At 40.7% G+C, this 19,623-nt stretch overlaps 1 protein-coding gene across 3 annotated transcripts in view; it reads left to right on the top strand.

Annotated features, from left to right (window-relative positions):
* Window positions 1-9,249: 9,249 nt before the first annotated feature.
* Window positions 9,250-19,623, top strand: part of plcl5 (phospholipase C like 5) — a 114,590-nt gene continuing 104,216 nt past the window's right edge. The window contains exons 1-2 of one of the 3 annotated variants that reach the window (XM_051714637.1): window positions 9,250-9,279; window positions 15,913-16,060. In XM_051714637.1, coding sequence (XP_051570597.1) covers window positions 15,950-16,060 — 111 coding nt within the window. In that variant the 5' untranslated portion in view covers window positions 9,250-9,279; window positions 15,913-15,949. Of the gene's footprint in view, window positions 9,280-15,912; window positions 16,061-17,595; window positions 18,478-19,623 lie in introns of those variants that run through there. The other 2 variants (XM_051714636.1, XM_051714635.1) reach the window with 2 other exon arrangements.

Raw genomic sequence — 19,623 nt, 5'->3', positions numbered from 1 at the left:
CTAACAAGCATAGAGGAAAATCCATATATCCAGTATATATGAAATTATTTTTTGTTAACATAACTATTTTATTACTGTGCACACTCTATGACTCCGTCCCGCTGTGTCTCAGTAGAGGAAGCCCTGACATGCTGATCTGAAGTCTGTTTTTGCTATAGGCCTGCCTAAAAACCTCTTTGATCATCGGAGGTTACGGCATAAGGCAGCCATCTCTGTAGTTTCATTTCAAATCTCAGCTGAGCTTTCGCATGAAAAAAAGCCATACAGTGAAGACATTGAAGTTAGCATGAAGAGACGTTTCCTGTGTGCTTAAGTGTTACTTGCAAACCCAACTAATGAAAATTCCTAATTTTTGATGCCTCATTCTCAAAAAATGCTTTGTTCCTCAAATTGGATCTTGGGTTCAAGTTTCTTTTTTTTCTCCTTTCCTTCTGCACAAAGATAGCAGAGACAAATATGAAGTTTTGTGATTTTTCTTCATCTTTTTTATTGTCCTTATTTTCAAAATGATCTGTCTTGTTGTGTACACTTTCAAACTGTAGGTGTCAAAGTGTTTGTATGCATGTGAGCGTGTGTGTGTGTGTGTGTGTGTGTGTTGTTCAGCTCTGCTCTGTTTTGTGTTTGTCCCATGTTTGTGGTTTGGCTGTAGAAAAGAACAATTGAATTAACAATAAAGTTGATCCTTTGTAATGGTTTGTGAATGAGTGAATTCAGCATCTAAGAGCAATTTCAAATCATTGTGTGTACTTCACAAGCACTTCACAACCAATCTTCCTAACAACATGTTTAGAAGAAACTTCCTCTCCACGTTTTAAGAGTTTTTCTTTTTCTTCATAAAATAAAAACAGACAATCAGGTTTATGGAGAGTACAAGCTGGGCACATTTCAGAGAGAGAAAAAAAAATCTTATTTTTATATATTTTTTATACTTTTATCTGCCTTACGTTCTGATGTCTATTTGATGGTTCACGGCATAATACACAAACACAAAAACAGGCCTCCAGATGTTCAATTTTCGTCAGATTCCTTCCAGTCATTGTTATTCGGATTTTGACCGGTGATTTTAATGGAAGTGAACTTGGGCCCTCTTTTGGTCAAAGTGTGTAAATGCAGCTGTTGTGGTGCTCAATGATAAAACTACTACTATATTAAGCAAATAAATCAACCGAGTAAATTATTTGTACACCATAGTAGTCCAAAGGAGAAAAAATATCTCGTCACAGGAAAAATGGTTATCCATTCAGGCGTGATTTATTGGTACAGTTTATTGAAATCCTCTGCCAAGCAGCCATTAGCAAATGGTTTATGTGTCTAATTGTTAATGGAAAATTGCTTGAGGAAAGAGCTCATCCGTTGCTTGGATACAGAAACATGTGCTCAACAGAACCATACTGTATATAGCTGAAAAGCAGTATGTCAAGTACTCTCCGCACTAAATTAAAAGCTGAACCACAAGTTCCGCTGTTTGACCCGAAGGACTAATGTACTGTGAATCAAATAAATTCAATGAATCAAAAAAATTCAAAGCAGACAGTGCCGGTGCCTGGATGAATTACTTAGGGGGGCGTTTGAAATTTCTAGAGGGGGCACACATTCACTTTACCATAACTGCAGCTACTGTAACGTGACTAAGATGACTGGTGGTGTTTAGGGATTTTGTCATTATATGGTTTCACCATTAACTGTGCTTAAAAATGGCACGGTTAATTTAAGACAAGAAATTTTTATTTACAAGTGGCAAAAAATACTATATATGTATGTAACGGGTAAAGGATGGGCAAGGAGGAGGCGGGAACTGGCAGAACAGTCAACATAAACTTTAATGACAGAAATGAACTTAAACAACATAAAACACATAGACCCACACACCCAGCGGCCGTGTGTATCTCTCTCCCGAACTGGCGTCTCTGGCTCCCCTTTATCTCTCCCTCCCGCTGATTAGTTGACTCTGCGCTGGCCGTGCACCCTCACGGCCCAGCCACACCCTCCTCCTCGTCACACGCCTCCCCCGCCCGTTTCAGGCCAGGGCGCCATCCAGACTGGCCTACCCCCCACCCCCGACCTTCTGGCTATTCCACCAGCCAATGGTCCACCCCACCTCCTGGGAACCTAGCGAGAGACGAGGGGAGAGAGAGAGAAAAACTCGCTCGCTGGTCCCCGGACACGCCGTCGCCTGGTCCTCAGCCACTCCTCCTACCTCTGGCAGACGACAGCTCACTCCTCCTCTGGCAGATGGCAGCGAGTCCTCCAACCCCTGGCGGACAGAATGGCTCCTCCCCTTTCTCGTGGACCACAGCGGTTCCTTTGACTCTCGGCGGATGGCTGCGGCTCCTCCACTGGCAGACGGCAGAGGTGATGACTCCACGACAGCGCATCCCTCCTCCTTGCCGGGTTTCGGCACCAGTGTAACGGGTTCAGGATGGGCAAGGAGGAGGTGGGAACCGGCAGAACAGTCAACATTAATGACATAAAAGAACTAAAACATAACATAAAACACATAGACGCACGCACGCGCGTGCGCGCACACACAGCTGCCGCGTGTCTCTCTCTCCAGTGCCCCTGGCTGGTCTTTATCCCCCTCCCAGCTGATTAGGTGACTCAGCACCAGCCGTGCACCCTCAGGGCCTGGCCACGCCCTCCTCCTTGTCACAATGTGATATATAAATTAATAATATAAAGGAGTTTTTCGTTGTAAGCCTAAAAGTGAAGGTCTCTTGCGCTTGTGGCTGGTTACTGGCTATTGTTATGGTTATGGACGGAGGCTGCGTGTCGCGGACTGAATGTGAAACTGCGCCTTAAACACACGAACTCCAAAATATAGGAAATTCAATCTACCAGTCTCATAACCATAAAAAGGGACATCAAATCTTCTGTTTGGGAGCATTTGAATAACTGACTGAAGACGATTGGATGTAATACAGATAGACACAGTATTAGTGAGTTTATTATTTTTGGATGTGGTGCTTTTAAAAGGATAATTGAAAGATGCAATTTTTTGTCATATTTAAGTGTGCTGACAGCGCTGTGCATTTACGTGTAGTTACTTTAAGCAGGGCCGGAGTGGGATTCATATTCAGCCCGGGATGTCATTTCCAAGTCAGCCCACACCCAAAAGGGGGGTTGGAAGTGAAGATGATAACAATAAAACAAGATCACAGCAAAAATATGCAATATATGTAATTACTTGAAAATTATTTAAGTTCTCCATGTCATTATACCACATACAGCATTCACTAAGATTTTCATTTTGTCATAAGACATCATTGTATATGTTGTAAAAATAAGTGAATGTTAAAGGGACATTTGATAATTTCCTCACCCTCATGCCATCCCAGTTGTGTATGACTTTCTTTTGCAGAACATGAATGAAGATGTTTAGAAGAACTGTTGGTCCATTCAGTGCAAGTAAATGAGAAGCAGTGAGAAACAGATCAATAATTAAGTCATTTTTTTTATTATAAATCTCCACTTTCACTTTCATAAGCACTCTTCTCTCTTAAGAATTCTTCTTCTGTTTTTGGTGATTTACATAAGCATATCGCCCCCTACTGGGCAGGGAGGAGAATTTATAGTAAAAAAAAAAATAAATAAATAAAAAAATAAAAAAATAAATATTGATCTGTTTCTCACCCACACCTATCATATCGCTTCTGAAGACATAGATTAAACCACTGGAGTTGTATGGATTACTTTTATGCTGCATTTATGTGATTTTTGTACATTCTGAGTTCTGATCACCATTCACTTGCATTGAAAGGACCAAAAGAACTAAGAAATTCTTCTAAAAAGCTTCATTTGTGTTCAGCAGAAGAAAGAAAGTCATACACATCTGGGATGGCATGAGGGTGAGTAACTGATGAGAGAAATTTCATTTTTGGGTAAACTAAGTTTATTTTAAAGACTATCTAGGCACATAATAACACTGTAGAACTGTAACTGTTTATAACTATTTCAAGATGTACAGGCTCACACACTTTAAATGGTCAGTGCTTTGTATTTTAGATAATTAAAATAGCAACAGATCCAGTGAAACAATTAAGTTTGAGTGATCATTTTTACATTTTTACATGCCATTCAAAAACGTGCCATTTTACAATGATAAGAGTGAAATAAAAGACTAAAAATAACACAGTTGTACTTTTCTTTTGCTTGGAATGTAAATGTTCAGGACAAAGGCAAAATGGTTACTGTCTCTTTAAGAGGGTTTTATCGCATAATACAACATTGAAGGCACTTTGTGCAGTTTGTTTCGTTGAGTTTATTCTATTGAGAGCTGTAAAGTCCCATTATTTTCGTACCGTGTCGTGCTGTTGCATCTGTATTCATTTACTTTAAGTATTCTGTTATTTTGTGACAAAAAATAACTTTGCTATTATCATTCTGCACTGCTAGAGAAGAGGATTTCAGAGATTAATTGATTGAGATTGTGAGACTGCAGTCAGTATTAAACTTGTGATGATCTTGTACCTGAAGCACGTTCATCCATTCAGCTATTAGTAGCCTATCTGTTCTCGATCCTTCCCGCGCTGTCAAGTGAAGCAGCAACATCAGTTTCGTCTCTCACAGGCTACTCTCTCATTTGTTTGGGTGTGAGATGATAAAATACAGACTGCATCCGCTATAATAGGGAACGCAATTCTGATCCTTTAAATACCGGATGTTACGGACTGTTGGCAATTGTTATGCGACATATGATGAAAGTTTGTCAATCAACATGCGGACCTAACCGGTCCAATTTTTGACCGGCCCAGCGGGAATTCTCCCGATCTTCCCTATTGCCACTCCGGCCCCGACTTTAAGCGTGATACACTTTGAGAAGTTGTGTCTCTATTCATCCTCATTATTTAAAGAAATGCTTGTGTTCAAATAAAATGCACTGAACAGTCAATTTATGTTCCTGTTATTATGCATAGTCCACGTGTTTATTTGTGAGGTGTTGTGGACAAATTTAAGAATATTTTTATTGAGTGTGTTGCTGATTCTTTGGTGGGTTGTCTGACAGACATCGAATTTCTTTAATAAAATGCTGCAGAAGAAAAACCTGTGGGATGCCGTAAAGTAGGCCTACATGTTGCGCACCTCTATTCACCTAAAATAAACACTTGAAGCGACTCCAAGTTCTCCATGTGCCCCAGAAGCACAATATTCTGCGCCCGGGATGTTGCCTTATGTTGGAGCTTCTCTTCATTATAAAGTTCCCCCGGGGTAAAAAGCACATTTTATTTTATTTTCTCCCAAAACACTAAATAGCATCAAAAACCACCACTGGTCATTTCTTAAGAACTGATGATTACGCTCCTATACCCAGATTAGCTCTTCGTGATATCTCTTAGTCTTGATAATTAATGATGCGTTTAATCTTTCCGAACACCAAACAAACAATTGTTGATATTAAAGAATATATCAGATCAATCACGCAGTGCATCTAGAGTGGATTAGAGTAATGTGGGACACTGACTAATGTGGGACACCTAAGCTCCAGTGCATTTATCTCTTCTTTCACAACATTAAAGTGAACATGATTGCTGTTGAATCCAAGCAGGGGTGTCAAGTGATTGAAATCACGTGACTTTGCGGAAGTGATGTCATAAATGTGAGCGGAGAAATCGTCAAATGGGAAGTATTGTGAAGTGTACATAAATCAATGACATAGGATTTGGACAAAATGTTAAGGATAAATCTGTTTTAAATAAAACAATGTTCTAAATTGTTATCAAATTATGTTTGTGATGTATTTGTACATCAAATGATGCAATAATATTGTGAAAATGTGTAAAAGTATTTTCTATTTGAAGCAATCTTTGTCGTCCCACTTTAGAAAAGGTTGTTTCGAATGTGGGACAGCATGTTTTGACTAATGTGGGACAGTCATATATACTACATTATTCAATTGAGAAAATATGCATTATGAAAGTTAAATGCCCTACATGTATTTTTGTTACATTTTTTTGGGCTTATAATGCAGCAATATTATTTGTTTTAAGATCAGATTCAAAACCTTGTCATGATTTGCCAGTTAGCTTGCTTACGGTTTAACTAACTAGCTACCTAGATAGCTAAGTCAAAGAAATGGCTTTTAGTCACACTGACATCAAATATAACATGGCAGAATTTTTTAATTCCGTGCATAGAACAAATTAATTTTCTTATCCATCCATAAATCGATTCCTAAATGCAATGTATTACAAATTACAATGGCATCCCAGATTTCAGTGAGCTGTCCCAGATTAGAAAATCCACAAATTCTTCAACGATTTGGCATGAGGAACACTAATATATGTGCCATTTTCCCTCTGAGTACAATATCTGAAAATTGTCTTCTGATTTAATAAGGGAATATCTTGGTGATTTCATAATGATATAAGGTGTTGATATATTGTTTTGGCTTCATATGGAAATATGGTACACAACTCAGAATTGCAAAAGGTGTCCCACATTACCCTAATCCACCCTACATGTACAGACTTATCAATTAATACAAAAATGGAGGGCCCTATTCCAGCTAACAGATAAGCTCACCATATGTGAAGAGCAACTCCATCCTCCACTTCTTCATTGAGCACAAATATACAGTAGGCTATGTCCTTAAGTTTTTCACTTCTGATCCTTCAATAATTTGGGTTTTATGGATATTTGGCTAAATTTCACTGTCTTCGTCTGTCACGTTAACCTCAACCAGGCTTGACGATGTAGATGCCTTCTGACGTGATACTGAAAGCTTGGCTTGAATGTTCATCTCAGATAATTATTGTTTATTAATGTGGAAGGAGGCAAACATCATTTCACCTTATTCCGCAACATTTTAGGTGGAAACAATTGATGTTGCGTCATTAGAAACTAAACTTTTTATGATTATTATTATCGTTCAGTTTACTAAGTGGATCCTTGTCTTGAGCTGTCAGCCTCCTCTGGCATTTATGCAGCACCTTTCAAACTCACCTGGGCTATCATCACGTATGAAAGAAGATAAATTAAATAAAAATTTTCGCATTAATCTATAGGCCTATGTATGACGCACACTTGAAGTAGATCAAAACAACTGTTCATTTTATATCATTCTAAACTATTTTTTAAGACTCAGCTATTCTTGCTACCTGTGACGGACAGCCAGTATAATACAAAACTTCACTACTGTTATCACAGGACTGTCTGCTGTTCACCTACTGTGAATGTCGCCAGGCAGCGAGAAACGGTTCAAGTTCAAATACGGAAAGACTCCAATAAACCAAGTAAAATCGCAAATGTTCAGCAGTGCATGTACTGTATATGAGTTAATGGACACATTTTATTTTGTGATTTGATTAACTTGACCTGTACTGTAGGGCGCTGTATTTCACCACGTTTGGCTTTCAGCAGGTAAAGCTTTTTTCTTACGCAGAACGCTTCTCCTGTTTCAGTGATGTAAACAGATAACAGGCAAAGTGAGATCGGGAGGTAAAATAAAGCATGTGGAGCCACTAAAATATAATCCACAAGATCACAAATTCCTTTTTTTTTATTTATTTATTTTTTTTATTATTATCAGAGGGGCAAGCAGAACAGAGAACTACACTGTTCAAATTTGCTGCATGTCTAATGTCTGCAGAGGGAGCGCCAGCGCCACGCCCCCTGTCGCCCTGGGTGATGCCTGTATCGCATGTGCCAGGATCCGCCTTTGGTCAAAGCAAATAGTTTAATTTTCTATGTTGTTGTTGTTGCTGTTGTTTTTTTGTTTTTTGTTATTTTACTGATTTATTCATCGTACACAGTACTATATGCATATATTGTGTCTATTAAGCAGAATAAACAGATGGGAAAGATATACAGTTTTGTCAAACCGTGGAGCCGACCCTGAAAGCAGACAATACTGTGTTCGGGTTCAAATGACCTTTACTAGTCATTCTGAAATACAATTAGTGGCTTCTTTATGACAAATTTTGGGGCAGTGCTTTTTAAAACATACTTTATATTCTTGCATTAAAATACATTTAATACATTAAAGATAGGTAAAGTTTGACAAGACAAATGTTTATGTTGGCTTGACAAGCCTTGAGACAGAGTGTCACTGATAGATAGATAGATAGATAGATAGATAGATAGATAGATAGATAGAAAATACAGAAAGAGATGTCAGAGACAGACAGACATACGATAGAAAGATAGATAGATAGAAAGAAAGAAAGAAAGAAACCGTAAATCCAATCAGTTAGAAAAGACAAAGCATGCTTTTCCAGAGCAGTCAGAAGGTCTGTACCAAGTTTGGTGTATGTAGTTTCAAAGCTCTAGGAGGAGTTAGTGTTAGAAATTTCGGTCTCTGTTTAGGGATTTTGAAAAATTAAACCCTAAACAAAGTTTGTAGAATAACAGTATGTTGGCTTTGTCAAGCCAACATAATTACCATTAGCTAGCTAATAGCTACATCTTACATCTCTACAGTTGGCAAGTGTGACACCCTTGGCCAAAATCAAGTTGTTTGGAGTCGGATAGTGTGAGGACGGCTTTACTTTTATAATTATGATTTTAATGACAACTCTTTATATCTTGTTTTCTCTCTCTTCTTTCACCACACATCCTTGCTAAATTATAAGAGCTCTTTTACTCAGACTGGTCTGTTAGTTGGTTTTAAACCAGCTGAGGCCAGTCTGAAAGACCAGCAAATCAGCTAACGAAATACCTAGCTCAAATTTCAGTTTCACCACAGGTCAAAAACATATTAAAGTAAAAAAATAAAAAATAAATAAAAAAAGATTAATACCAGTACCAGATAAATACTCTTTCACACACTCATTCTGAGTGTATCACAGTCAATCGTGTTTAATATTCCGTCATTTTCTTCATGACAGGCGTCGGTTGCAGCTGAAAAAGGTTTTTATTTCCCTGTTTACCAGCAGATGTCGCTGAAACACTTATAAAGTGTGAACTGACAAAACGTTTAATTTTCAGGAGCCGTCCGCTATATAATATGTTAAAGTTCTCTTCCCTGCTGTCATTGAATATATGGCATGATCTTGTACCTGTCAAATGTCCTTCAAACCTAAATATAAAACATTGGATGAGAGAGTTGGGTGGTTGTGTTAAGCCAAAGCAATTGAGCTTTTCTGAGTTTCGTGTGGCTTTTCTCCGTATTCGTTCACATGGTTACTTTTTCATGTTTATTTTTCCTCTCAGAGTTTTGCAAGCCTTCCAGAGTCAGTCAGATCTGTTTTTGTGTGTAATTGTGTGGCTTTCGATTCCTCATTCTGTGATGAACGAATGACACACTTACAAGAAAGGCAGATGCTCACAGGAAATAACACCCTGGTACTCTCTCACTTCTTTTCTACTTTTGCCTTTCAGTTGATATACATTGTATTTATCAGATCGGTTACAATACTATTAGAACATAATGTTCAAAATACATTTAATAGTTGTTATTTTTGATATCCACCACGTGTTTCTTGACAATATTATTCACTTGAAAAAAAAAAAAAAAAAAAAATCCTTCTGCTGTGAATTATTTCCACGATTACACGGGTGGAAAAGTTTGTTGCAGGGAGTTAACATTTGTTAAGGTTTCTTGTCTCTTTCACAAGCAGATTGTGCATTACTCGTTTAATGGCTGATTGAAAATGAATCTGTGAAGCAGATGCTTTCGATAGTATGATTTTCATATGTAAATGTTTAGTACTGGTTATTTGCATAGGTGGAGTCTGTACTGAGATGTTGTGCTTTGAAAGTGGAGGGTGGAGGATAAATATCTGATAAATATCTTCCTGTCTCAGGATGTTATTGTTAACAATAGTGAGCAATTTATTACCAACAGTATCTGATTTGCCTAAAGAGAGATCAAAGTGATAAAATTCTTCTTCCATGAGTTAAAATTGCAATGATAAAATGCTGTATATACACAATATATACAGTGCATTCATAAAGTATTCAGACCCCTTCATTTTTTCATATTTTGTTATGTTGCAGCCTTATGCTAAAATGCTTTAAATTATTATTTTTTTTCACATCAATCTACGCTCCATACCCCATAATGACAAAGCAAGAATCAGATTTTTGATATTGTAACGAAATTCACAGCAGAAGGGAAGGAGGACACAGGAAAGTGGGTTTTCCAGGCTCAGGTAAGACTTTTAATCGGCCACTTCCATGCTTTACAACTTCACAAACTCATCAGCATAGGCAGGTAGTCACTTAAACACATTAGCTTCACAAATACATTTACATTTATGCATTTGGCAGACACTTTTATCCAAAGCAGCTTACAGTGCCCTTATTACAGGGACAATACCCCTGGAGCAACCTGGAGTTAAGTGCCTTGCTCAAGGACACAGTGGTGGTGGCTGTGGGGATTGAACCAACAACCTTTTGCTTACCAGTTCAGTGCTTTAGTCCACTACGCCACCACCACTACAGAATGAACACAACAGCTTCAGGAGCACCGTGGCCTTCCTTGTGCCAGACTCTCTCTCCTCTCTGCTGGTGGCGTGGCTGCTTATATGCCGCTCTCCCCATGCTCACTGGAATTAGAGACAGAGGTGTTACACATAATCTAGCTCAGGTGCAAGTGCCCTTACCACTTTCTCTCTCTCCGGATGGACACTTGACCACGCCCCTGCTGCCACATATCCCCATCGCCCGACTCAGGCCGGGGAGACATCCGGCCTGTCTACCACTCCCCCCCATTTCTGGAAAGGAAATCAGCGACAGCCATCTGCGCTCCCGGTCTGTGGACCACCTTGAACTTAAACGGCTGAAGAGCCAGATACCAACGGGTGATCCATGCATTGGTATCTTTCATGCAGTGGAGCCATTGGAGTGGGGTGTGATCCGAGCAGAGGGTGAAGGCCCGCCCCAACAGGTAGTACCAGAGAGTGAGGACCGCCCACTTGATGGTGAGACATTCCTTTTCTACGGTGCTGTACTTAGTCTCCCTCAGCGAGAGCTTGCGGCTGATGTACAGCACCGGGCGCTCCTCCCCCTCCACCACCTGTGAGAGTACGGCCCCCAGCCCTTTGTCTGAAGCGTCCGTCTGCAAAACAAAAGGGAGAGAGAAATCGGGTGAATGTAAAAGCGGCCCCCTGCAAAGTGCAGCTTTAACCTGCATGAATGCCTCTTGAAACTGCTCCGTCCACTGGACCGGGTCTGGAGCCCCCTTTTTGGTGAGATCAGTCAGCGGGCTGGTGACATCCGAATAATTAGGTACGAATCTCCTATAATAGCCAGCCAGCCCCAGGAACTGTCTCACCTCATTTTTGGTCTTGGGCCTTGGGCAGGTCACAATCACCACAGTCTTGTCAATTTGGGGACGCACCTGCCCGTGGCCCAAGTGGAACACCAGATACCGTACCTCCACCCGCCCAATCATGCACTGCTTGGGGTTTGCTGTGAGTCCCGCTCGTCGCAGCGATCTCAGAACTGCCCTCAGGTGCTGTATGTGCCACTCCCAATCATTACTGTAAATGATGATATCATCTAAATAGGCAGCAGCATAAGTCGAATGCAGTCTGAGGATTCGGTCCATGAGATGCTGAAATGTAGCCGGGGCTCCAAACAAACTGAATGGAAGCGTCACAAATTGGTGTAATCCAAACGGCGTGGAGAAGGCTGTTTTTCATGGGAAATTGGTATCAAGGGGATCTGCCAATAACCCTTTGTCAAATCTAGTGTCGAATAAAATCGAGCAGTGCGAGGCATTGGGTACGCGTCAAATTTAGTTGACTTTTCTGTAATCCACACAGAACCGAACAGACCCATTGCTCTTAGGAACTAGAACAACCGGGCTGGACCAGTCACTGTGGGATTCCTCTATTACCCCCATATCGAGCATTGCATCAGTAGTCAGTAGGGACGGCTATGTACCACCACCCCCGGCTCGGTCTCGATGTGGTGCTGGATGAGGTTCGTATGACCTGGTAGATGGGAAAACACGTCTGCAAACTCCTGTTGCAACTTGGCAAACTCTGCGAGATGCCACGGTGAGTGGTGGTCTCCGCAAGTGACCCAGGTGAAATTATTGTGTTTTGTATTCACCTCCAGCCCGAGCTCCGCCCTCTCCAGAACTACCGAAGCCAAATGTCACAGGGACCACCTCCCTTCACAATTTCAGGAGGTTGAGGTGATATATTTGACATGCGCCCCCTCTATTGGTTCGCTTTACCTCATAATCGAGATCCCCCACTCGTCATGTGACCTCAAAGGGTCCTTGCTACTTGGCGAGTAATTTGGAGTTTGATGTGGGGAGTAAGTTGAGTACCTTATCTCCCGGTGCAAATTCTCACAGCCGAGTTCCCCTGACATACAGTCGGCTCTATCGTTCTTGAGCTTGGAGCAAATTCTCCTGTGTTAGTTGCCCCAGAGTGTGGAGTTTTGCTCTAAGATCAAGAACATAATTCTTACTGTTTGAAGGTCCCTCCTCCCAAGCTCCACGTATGACATCAAGCACGCCATGCGGGCGCCACCCATACAGCAGCTCGAATGGGGGAAACCCAGTGGAGGCTTGCGGGACCTCTCGTACTGCGAATAACACAGGATCGAGCCATTTGTCCCTATTTCTATCATCCTCGTGCACGAATTTACGAATCATGTTTTTAAGGGTTTTATTAAATCGTTCCACCAGGCCATCTGTTTGTGGATGGTAAACGCTGGTGTGGATCGATTTAATGCCCAATAATTTGTAAAGCTCGTGTAGTGTCCGTGACATAAAGGTTGTGCCCTGATCGGTGAGGATTTCTTTCGGAATCCCCACCTGGGAGATTATTTTGAAGAGTGCCTCCGCAACACTACGTGCTGAGATGTTGTGCGGGGGCACTGCTTCTGGATATCGCATTGCATAATCCACCAGGACTAATACAAAGCGATATCAGTGTACTGACCGCTCTAATGGCCCGACGAGGTCCATCCTGACAGGTGTTACACATAATCTAGCTCAGGTGCAAGTGCCCTTACCTCTTTCTCTCTCTCTGGACGGACACTTGACCACGCCCCGACTGCCACAGATATCTTTGCAAATTTATTAAAAAGAAAAAACTGAAATATCACATTGACATAAGTATTCAGACCCTTTGCTATGACATTGGAAATTTAGCTCAGGTGCATCCCATTTCTCTGGATCATCTTTGAGATGTTTCTATACTTTAATTGGAGTCCACTGGTGGCAAATTCAATTGAATGGACGTGATTAGGAAAGGCACACGCCTGTCTATATAAGGTTTCACAGCTGAAAATGCATATCAGAGGAAAAACCAAGCCATGAGGTCAAAGGAACTGCTTGCAGAGCTCAGAGACAAGATTGTGTCAAGGCACAGATCTGGGGAATGCTACAAAAAAATGTTGGCTGCATTAAAGGTTCTCAAGAGCACAGTGGCATCCATAATTCTTAAATGGAAGAAGTTTGGAACAACCAGGACTCTTCTTAGAGCTGGCCGCCTGGCCAAACTGAGCAATCAGGGGAGAAGGGCCTTGGTAAGAGAGGTGACCAAGAACCCGATGGACACTCTGGTTGAGCTCTAGAGATCATATGTTGAGATGGGAGAAACTTGCAGTAGGACAACCATCACTGCAACACTCCACCGATCTGGGCTTTATGGCAGAGTGGCCAGAAAGTAGCCTCTCCTCAGTGCAAGACACATAGAAAACACCTAAAGGACTCTTAGACTGTGAGAAACAAGATTCTCTGGTCTGATGAAATGAAGATTAAACTCTTTGGCCTCAATTCCAAGTGTCATGTCTTGAGGAAACCAGGCACCGCTTACCACCTGCGCAATACCATCCCAACGGTGAAGCATGGTGGTGGTAGCATCATGCTGTAGGGGTGTTTTTCAGCAGTAGGGACTGGGGGACTGGTCAGGGTTGAAGGAAAGCTGAACGCAGCAAAATACAAAGATATCCTTAATGAAAACCTGGTTCAGAGTGCTCAGGACCTCAGACTGGGCCAAAGGTTCACCTTCCAACAGGATAATGACCCTAAGCACACGGCCAAGACAATGCAAGAGTGGCTTAGGGACAACTCTGTGAATGTCCTTGAGTGGCCCAGCCAGATCCTGGACTTGAACCCAATCGAACATCTCTGGAGAGACCTGAAAATGGCTGTCCACCGACGGTCCCCATGCAACCTGACAGAACTTGAGAGGATCTGCAGAGAAGAATGGCAGAAAATCCCCAAATCCAGGTGTGCAAAGCATGTCGCATCATACCCAAAAAGACTTGAGGCTGTAATTGCTGCCAAAGGTGCTTCAACTAAGTACTGAGTTAAGGGTCTGAATACTTATGTCAATGTGATATTTCCGTTTTTTTCTCTTTAATACATTTGCAAAGTTATCAAAAATCAGTTTTTTGCTTAGTCATTATGGAGTATGGAGTGTAGATTGATGTGGAATTTTTTTTTTTTTTAAAGCATTTTAGCATAATGTGAACAAAATGTGAAAATAATAAAGGGGTCCGAATACTTTAGGAATGCACTATAAATACGTTATTAGTGCACTATATGCACAAAACATTCAACAAAACATAAATGAACTGTCTGTTACAGATATACAAAGGCAGCCTTTAGTATCCCCCTTTAAAGTACTTAATTGACATGATAATTTACATACAATTGCCAACGCATTAATATACACGATAAAAGCAGTGGAAAAAGGAAGCTTTACAGTTATATGTAGATTTACATTGTCATTTAGCTGATACTTTTATACAATGCGACTTACAATGAGAAACATTAAAAAAATTTCATACAAATGCTAACAATATCTGCAGCATTACACAGCCAGTAGTGCAGTGAAAGAAAGAACTAAGAAGCCAGTAATAGTAATAAATAAAATTAAATACATTCACAAGACAATAAAGAATAGTTAATTAAAGGAAAAATGAAAGTTCTCTCTTTAGTCATCCTCATGCCATCCCAGATGTGCATGACTTTCTTTCTTCTGCAGAACACAAATTAAGATTTTTAGAAGAATATTTTAGCTCTGTTGGTCCATACAAAGCAAAAAAAAAAAAAAAAAAAAGTGAATTGTGGCCAGAACTGTGAAGCTCCAAAAAGCACATAAAGGCAGCATAAAAGTAATCTATAAACTTCCAGTGGTTAAATCCATGTCTTCAGAAGTGATATGATAGATGTGGGTGAGAAACAGATCACTATTTAAGTCCTTTTTACTATAAATTCTCCTACCTGCCCAATAGATGGCGATATGCACAAAGAATGCAAATTGCCAAAAACAAAAGACGAAAAACTCTTAGGAAAGAAGAGCACTTAGTAGGGCTGATAAAAGTAGTCACTTATAGTAAAATAAAAAGGACTTAAATATTGATCTGTTTCTCAGCCACACCCATCACATCACTTCTGAAGACATGGATTTAACAACTGGAGTCATATGGATTACTTTTATGCTGCCTTTATTGGCTTTTGGGCACTTTAAAACATTCACTTGCATTGAATGGACCAACAGAGCTGGTATTTGTTTCTAAAAATCTTTGTGTTCTGTAGAAGAAAGAAAGTCATACACATCTAGGATGGCATGAGGGTGAGTAGATAATGAGAACATTTTCATTTTGGGGTGTACTATCCCTTTAACATGAAGACATTAGGAAAAATATTACAGACAACTATACACAAGACAGCCCTTGAATATGCTGAACAGAGCAGGCTGGTTTCCGAGGGTGTACAGCTAAAAAATGAGTTTCTCTGTAACAAATGCACGAGTGTCCTCCACAGTATACTTGCATTTGATCTCTGCTCTCTCTCTCTCTCATACAGACATGGTGCAATCAGAGGCCTGAAATTCTGAAATGGGAAATTTATTCTCTTACTCTTCATGTCCCCATACACTCTCTATGTTTCTCTGTGATGGGTAGAGGCCTGTCTGTCATAAATTTGCTGCTTTTATTCTTCTCTACCTCTCTGTGTTCCTCTCTATCAACCACATCATTCAATGAATCATTCCTCATCAGAGAGAACTTCTAATGAATCAGTGCAGTGCTCGTGACCATGGGGGTGGAGTGTCATCTCTGGCAAGCACCCCGTGCCGCCCTCAGCAAGATGCCACCCCGGGTGGCTGCCCATGCCGTGATAGTGACTTGGGGATGGTCTCTTTTAACAGTAAGCAACCATCTTGCAACCTTTTATTAAAGCAACACTCTAAAAACACCCTGACATTGCATAAATGTTAAGTATCATAAAAATGCATAACAAATAAGGTATTTTGATCAAATCAAGTTTAATATGAGTTTTTCTCTGTTTTTAACTCTTTGACTGGGGAAAGAATTAACCGAACATAACAGGAAGGTTAAAAGTCAGAATTTAGTCTACTGAATAATTTCATGTTGTTGCAAACGTATTTACATTTCATTGAGCATTAATTGAGCATACACTTTAATTCAAAGTAACTTCTGTTACAAAGTAACAAAAATAGCTAATCTTAAAGAGGCAGTATCACAACTGCTCAGAAATAAACAGAAATGAAAGTGAGAGACAGTGGAACAATATTGAAATATTGTTTAAGAGGGTTTTTTTTTTTCAATTATTATTATTTTATTTAATCCTAGAAAGTGTGCATGAATAGAACTGAGACAGGACTGAGACAAGTGCCCAGAGGTATGTTTGGTTATCATTAAAAACAAAACAAAACCAACCCTAGTGAAAAAAAAAAAAAAAAAAAAAAAATCAGCTAAAACCAGCATAAACTGGTTGTTTTAGCAGGTTACCCAGCCTGATCAGTCAGCTGGTTTTAGAGGGGTTTAAGGGTGACCATCTTAAAGGGATAGTTCACCCAAAAAGGAAAATGATTTCATCATTTACTCACCCTCATGTCATCTTATTTGTGTATGACTTTCTTTCCTATGCAGAACACAATCAAAGATTTTTAGAAGAATATCTCAGCTTTGTTGGTTTATAGAATGGGTACCAAAACTTTTAAGGTCCAAAATGCACATAAAAGCAGCATAAAATTAATCCATGCCACTCCAGTGGTTAAATCCACGACTTGTGAAGCAATATGAAAAGTGTGGGTGAGAAACAGATCAACATTTAAGCACTTTTTTTTTTCAATATATCTCCACTTTCACTTTCACATTCTTCTTTTGTTTTTGGTGATTTGCATACCTACTGGGCAGGGAGGAGAATTTATAGTAAAAAAAGAAAAAGAAAAAAAAAACTATTTTGATCTGTTTCTCACCCATACCTATCATATCGCTTCAGAAGACACAAATTTATCCACTGGAGTGGTATGGATTACTTTTATGCTGCCTTTGTGTGCTTTTTGGTGCTTCAAAGTTCTGGCCACATTCACTTGCATTGTGAGGAGCTACTGAGCCTACAGATCTGAAATCTTCGTTTGTGTTTTGCAGAAAAAAAGAGAAAGTCATACACATCTGGGATGGAATGAGGGTGATTAAATGATGAGATAATTTTCATTTTTGGGTGAACTATCCCTAAAGACCAGTCAGCTTAGGCTGGTTTTCGTTATGTTTTTTTTTTTTTTTTTCAGCCGGAATCAAAACAAAGACATTTTCCAAGCACACTGCAAAACAAGTAGCCTAACATTTTTATGTAAATCTGGTAGTTTTTTTTTTTTTTTTGGCTTTGTGTGGATCTTTTCCTTCACTTAACGTGAGATGGCGATATTATGCAACCAAGTGTCAAGCCTTGACTCTCAAATTATGTCTTTACTCCGGCCACAAAACATCTTCAGTCATCTTTGATGGCGCATGGAAAGGCGCTTGCCTTGGAGGGAGAACAAACGTGACTGAATGCACACGGACGGTACTGAGACAGCGGAAATCCTATCACAGCTAACAGGGCGCCTGGCAATCAAGAGACAGAACGAGGCTAATTGGCCCTCACAACCCGGTATTATCTCTGTAGCCACGGACGCCCACTGCCGAAAGCCGGTAGTACACGGTGAGAGCGCCATCTGTGCGCTTTATTTTCTCATAGAGAGCCCGAGCCAGTGGAGACGAGGGGGAGAGAAAGAGGGGGGGAGAGGGGAGTTTGAATCTATCAGCCCGCACAATCTATTCACCACCTCCGCTGGCAAACGATGCGCGGTGACTTCTCGGTTCATATTTGACGGTTTCACTCCCGCTCAAGAGGACGCACGGGACTCAGATGGCTGTTTGTTTGCTCCTAAAATTACAGGCTCACTCACTCCAATGGTGAGTTTCTTGGCATAGCTGAAAGCAGAGCGCGCGATGGCTGAGCCGCAGGCTTCCGAATCCGTGGCGGGACCCTTGCAAGAGCTCGCCTCCGAAGCGACCACTCCGACCTGGGACTCTGCGGAGATTGCAGCGGCAGCGTCGGCGCTTAGCATCAGCGATACCCACGCCGCGGGCACGCGAACTTACCTGGACGTGTCGGCGGCTGCCTTCGCCGGTGGGTACCCAGTGTACAGGGCCGAGGGAGTGTACTCGAACGGACGGTACAGGGAGCACATCAGCCCGCGGATCGGCACCCGAATTCGCGACAGTTCTGCGGAGAGGTGTCCAGGCACCGGGAATCCACCTTGCGGTATTATGAAGGTGAGTGAGTGTCATCACTTTGTTATTGACTGAGGACGGACTTTCAAAGCACTGCAGTAGTAAACAGTATGCATGCGTGCCTGTGCAAACATTCACTGCTACAGAAACACGTTTTGTTGCTTTAGTAGTGTTTTGTGTGTCTTCCTCTGTTTGTACGTATAAACACATTGGCTGTCTCAAAACCAAGTGAGGTGCCCTGCATAGACAGCATTTATTTATTTATTTAATTTTTTACATTTTATGTCCAATAACCATTTTATGTCCTTTGTTTTTGGACATCCTGTGCTACCGAGCCTGCAGAGAGAGAGAGAGAGAGAGAGAGGGAGAGGGTGTAGAAAGAGAGAGAGAGAGAGAGAGAGAGAGAGAGAAACAAGCCGGTTGGCTGGTCTTTGCTGATCACCCAGTTGCTGGTTTTAGAGGTGTTTTGGGCACTTTTTAGCTGGTCAGACAGGGAAACCAGTTAGACCGGCTGGGTGACCAGCCAGCCGGTTTAGGCTAGTTTTTACCGTTTCTTTTTCCATCAGTGTAGATTCTGAGACCCAGTCCTTTTAGATCACATTTTCTGTGTTCTGTTGAAAGGTAGGGGTCAATTGTTTGTCAATGTGCCTGTATTATGCACATCCTGGGTCATAACATGTTTTATTATTTTACTGATGTGTATTAAAGGAATATTTACCCCAAAATTAAAATTCTCTTATAATTTACTCATCCTCATGCCATCCAAGATGTGTATGACTTTCTTTCTTCAGCAGAACACAAACAACGATTTTTAGAACAATATATCAGCTCTGTTAGTCCATACAATGCAAGTGAATGGTGACCAGAACTTTGAAGCACCAAAAAGCACATAAAAGCAGCATTAAAGTAATCCACATGACTCCAGTGGTTAAATCCATGTCTTCTGAAGCAATTTGATAGAGGTAGGTGAGAAACAGATCAATATTTAAGTCCTTTTTACTATAAATCTCCACTTTAACTTTTACTTTCACATTCTTCTTTTGTTTTTGGTGATTCACATTCTTTGTGCATATTGTCACCTACTGGGCAGGAGACGAATTTATAGTAAAAAAGGACTTAAATATTTATCTTTTTCTTACCCACACCTATTATATTGCTTCTGAATTTATATATTTAACTACTGGAGTT

This window comes from Myxocyprinus asiaticus, chromosome 13, assembly GCF_019703515.2.
Source record: "Myxocyprinus asiaticus isolate MX2 ecotype Aquarium Trade chromosome 13, UBuf_Myxa_2, whole genome shotgun sequence".
NCBI lineage: Eukaryota > Metazoa > Chordata > Actinopteri > Cypriniformes > Catostomidae > Myxocyprinus > Myxocyprinus asiaticus.
Note: the sequence above shows the minus strand (reverse complement) of the source record. Positions and strands in the feature narration are given on the sequence as shown.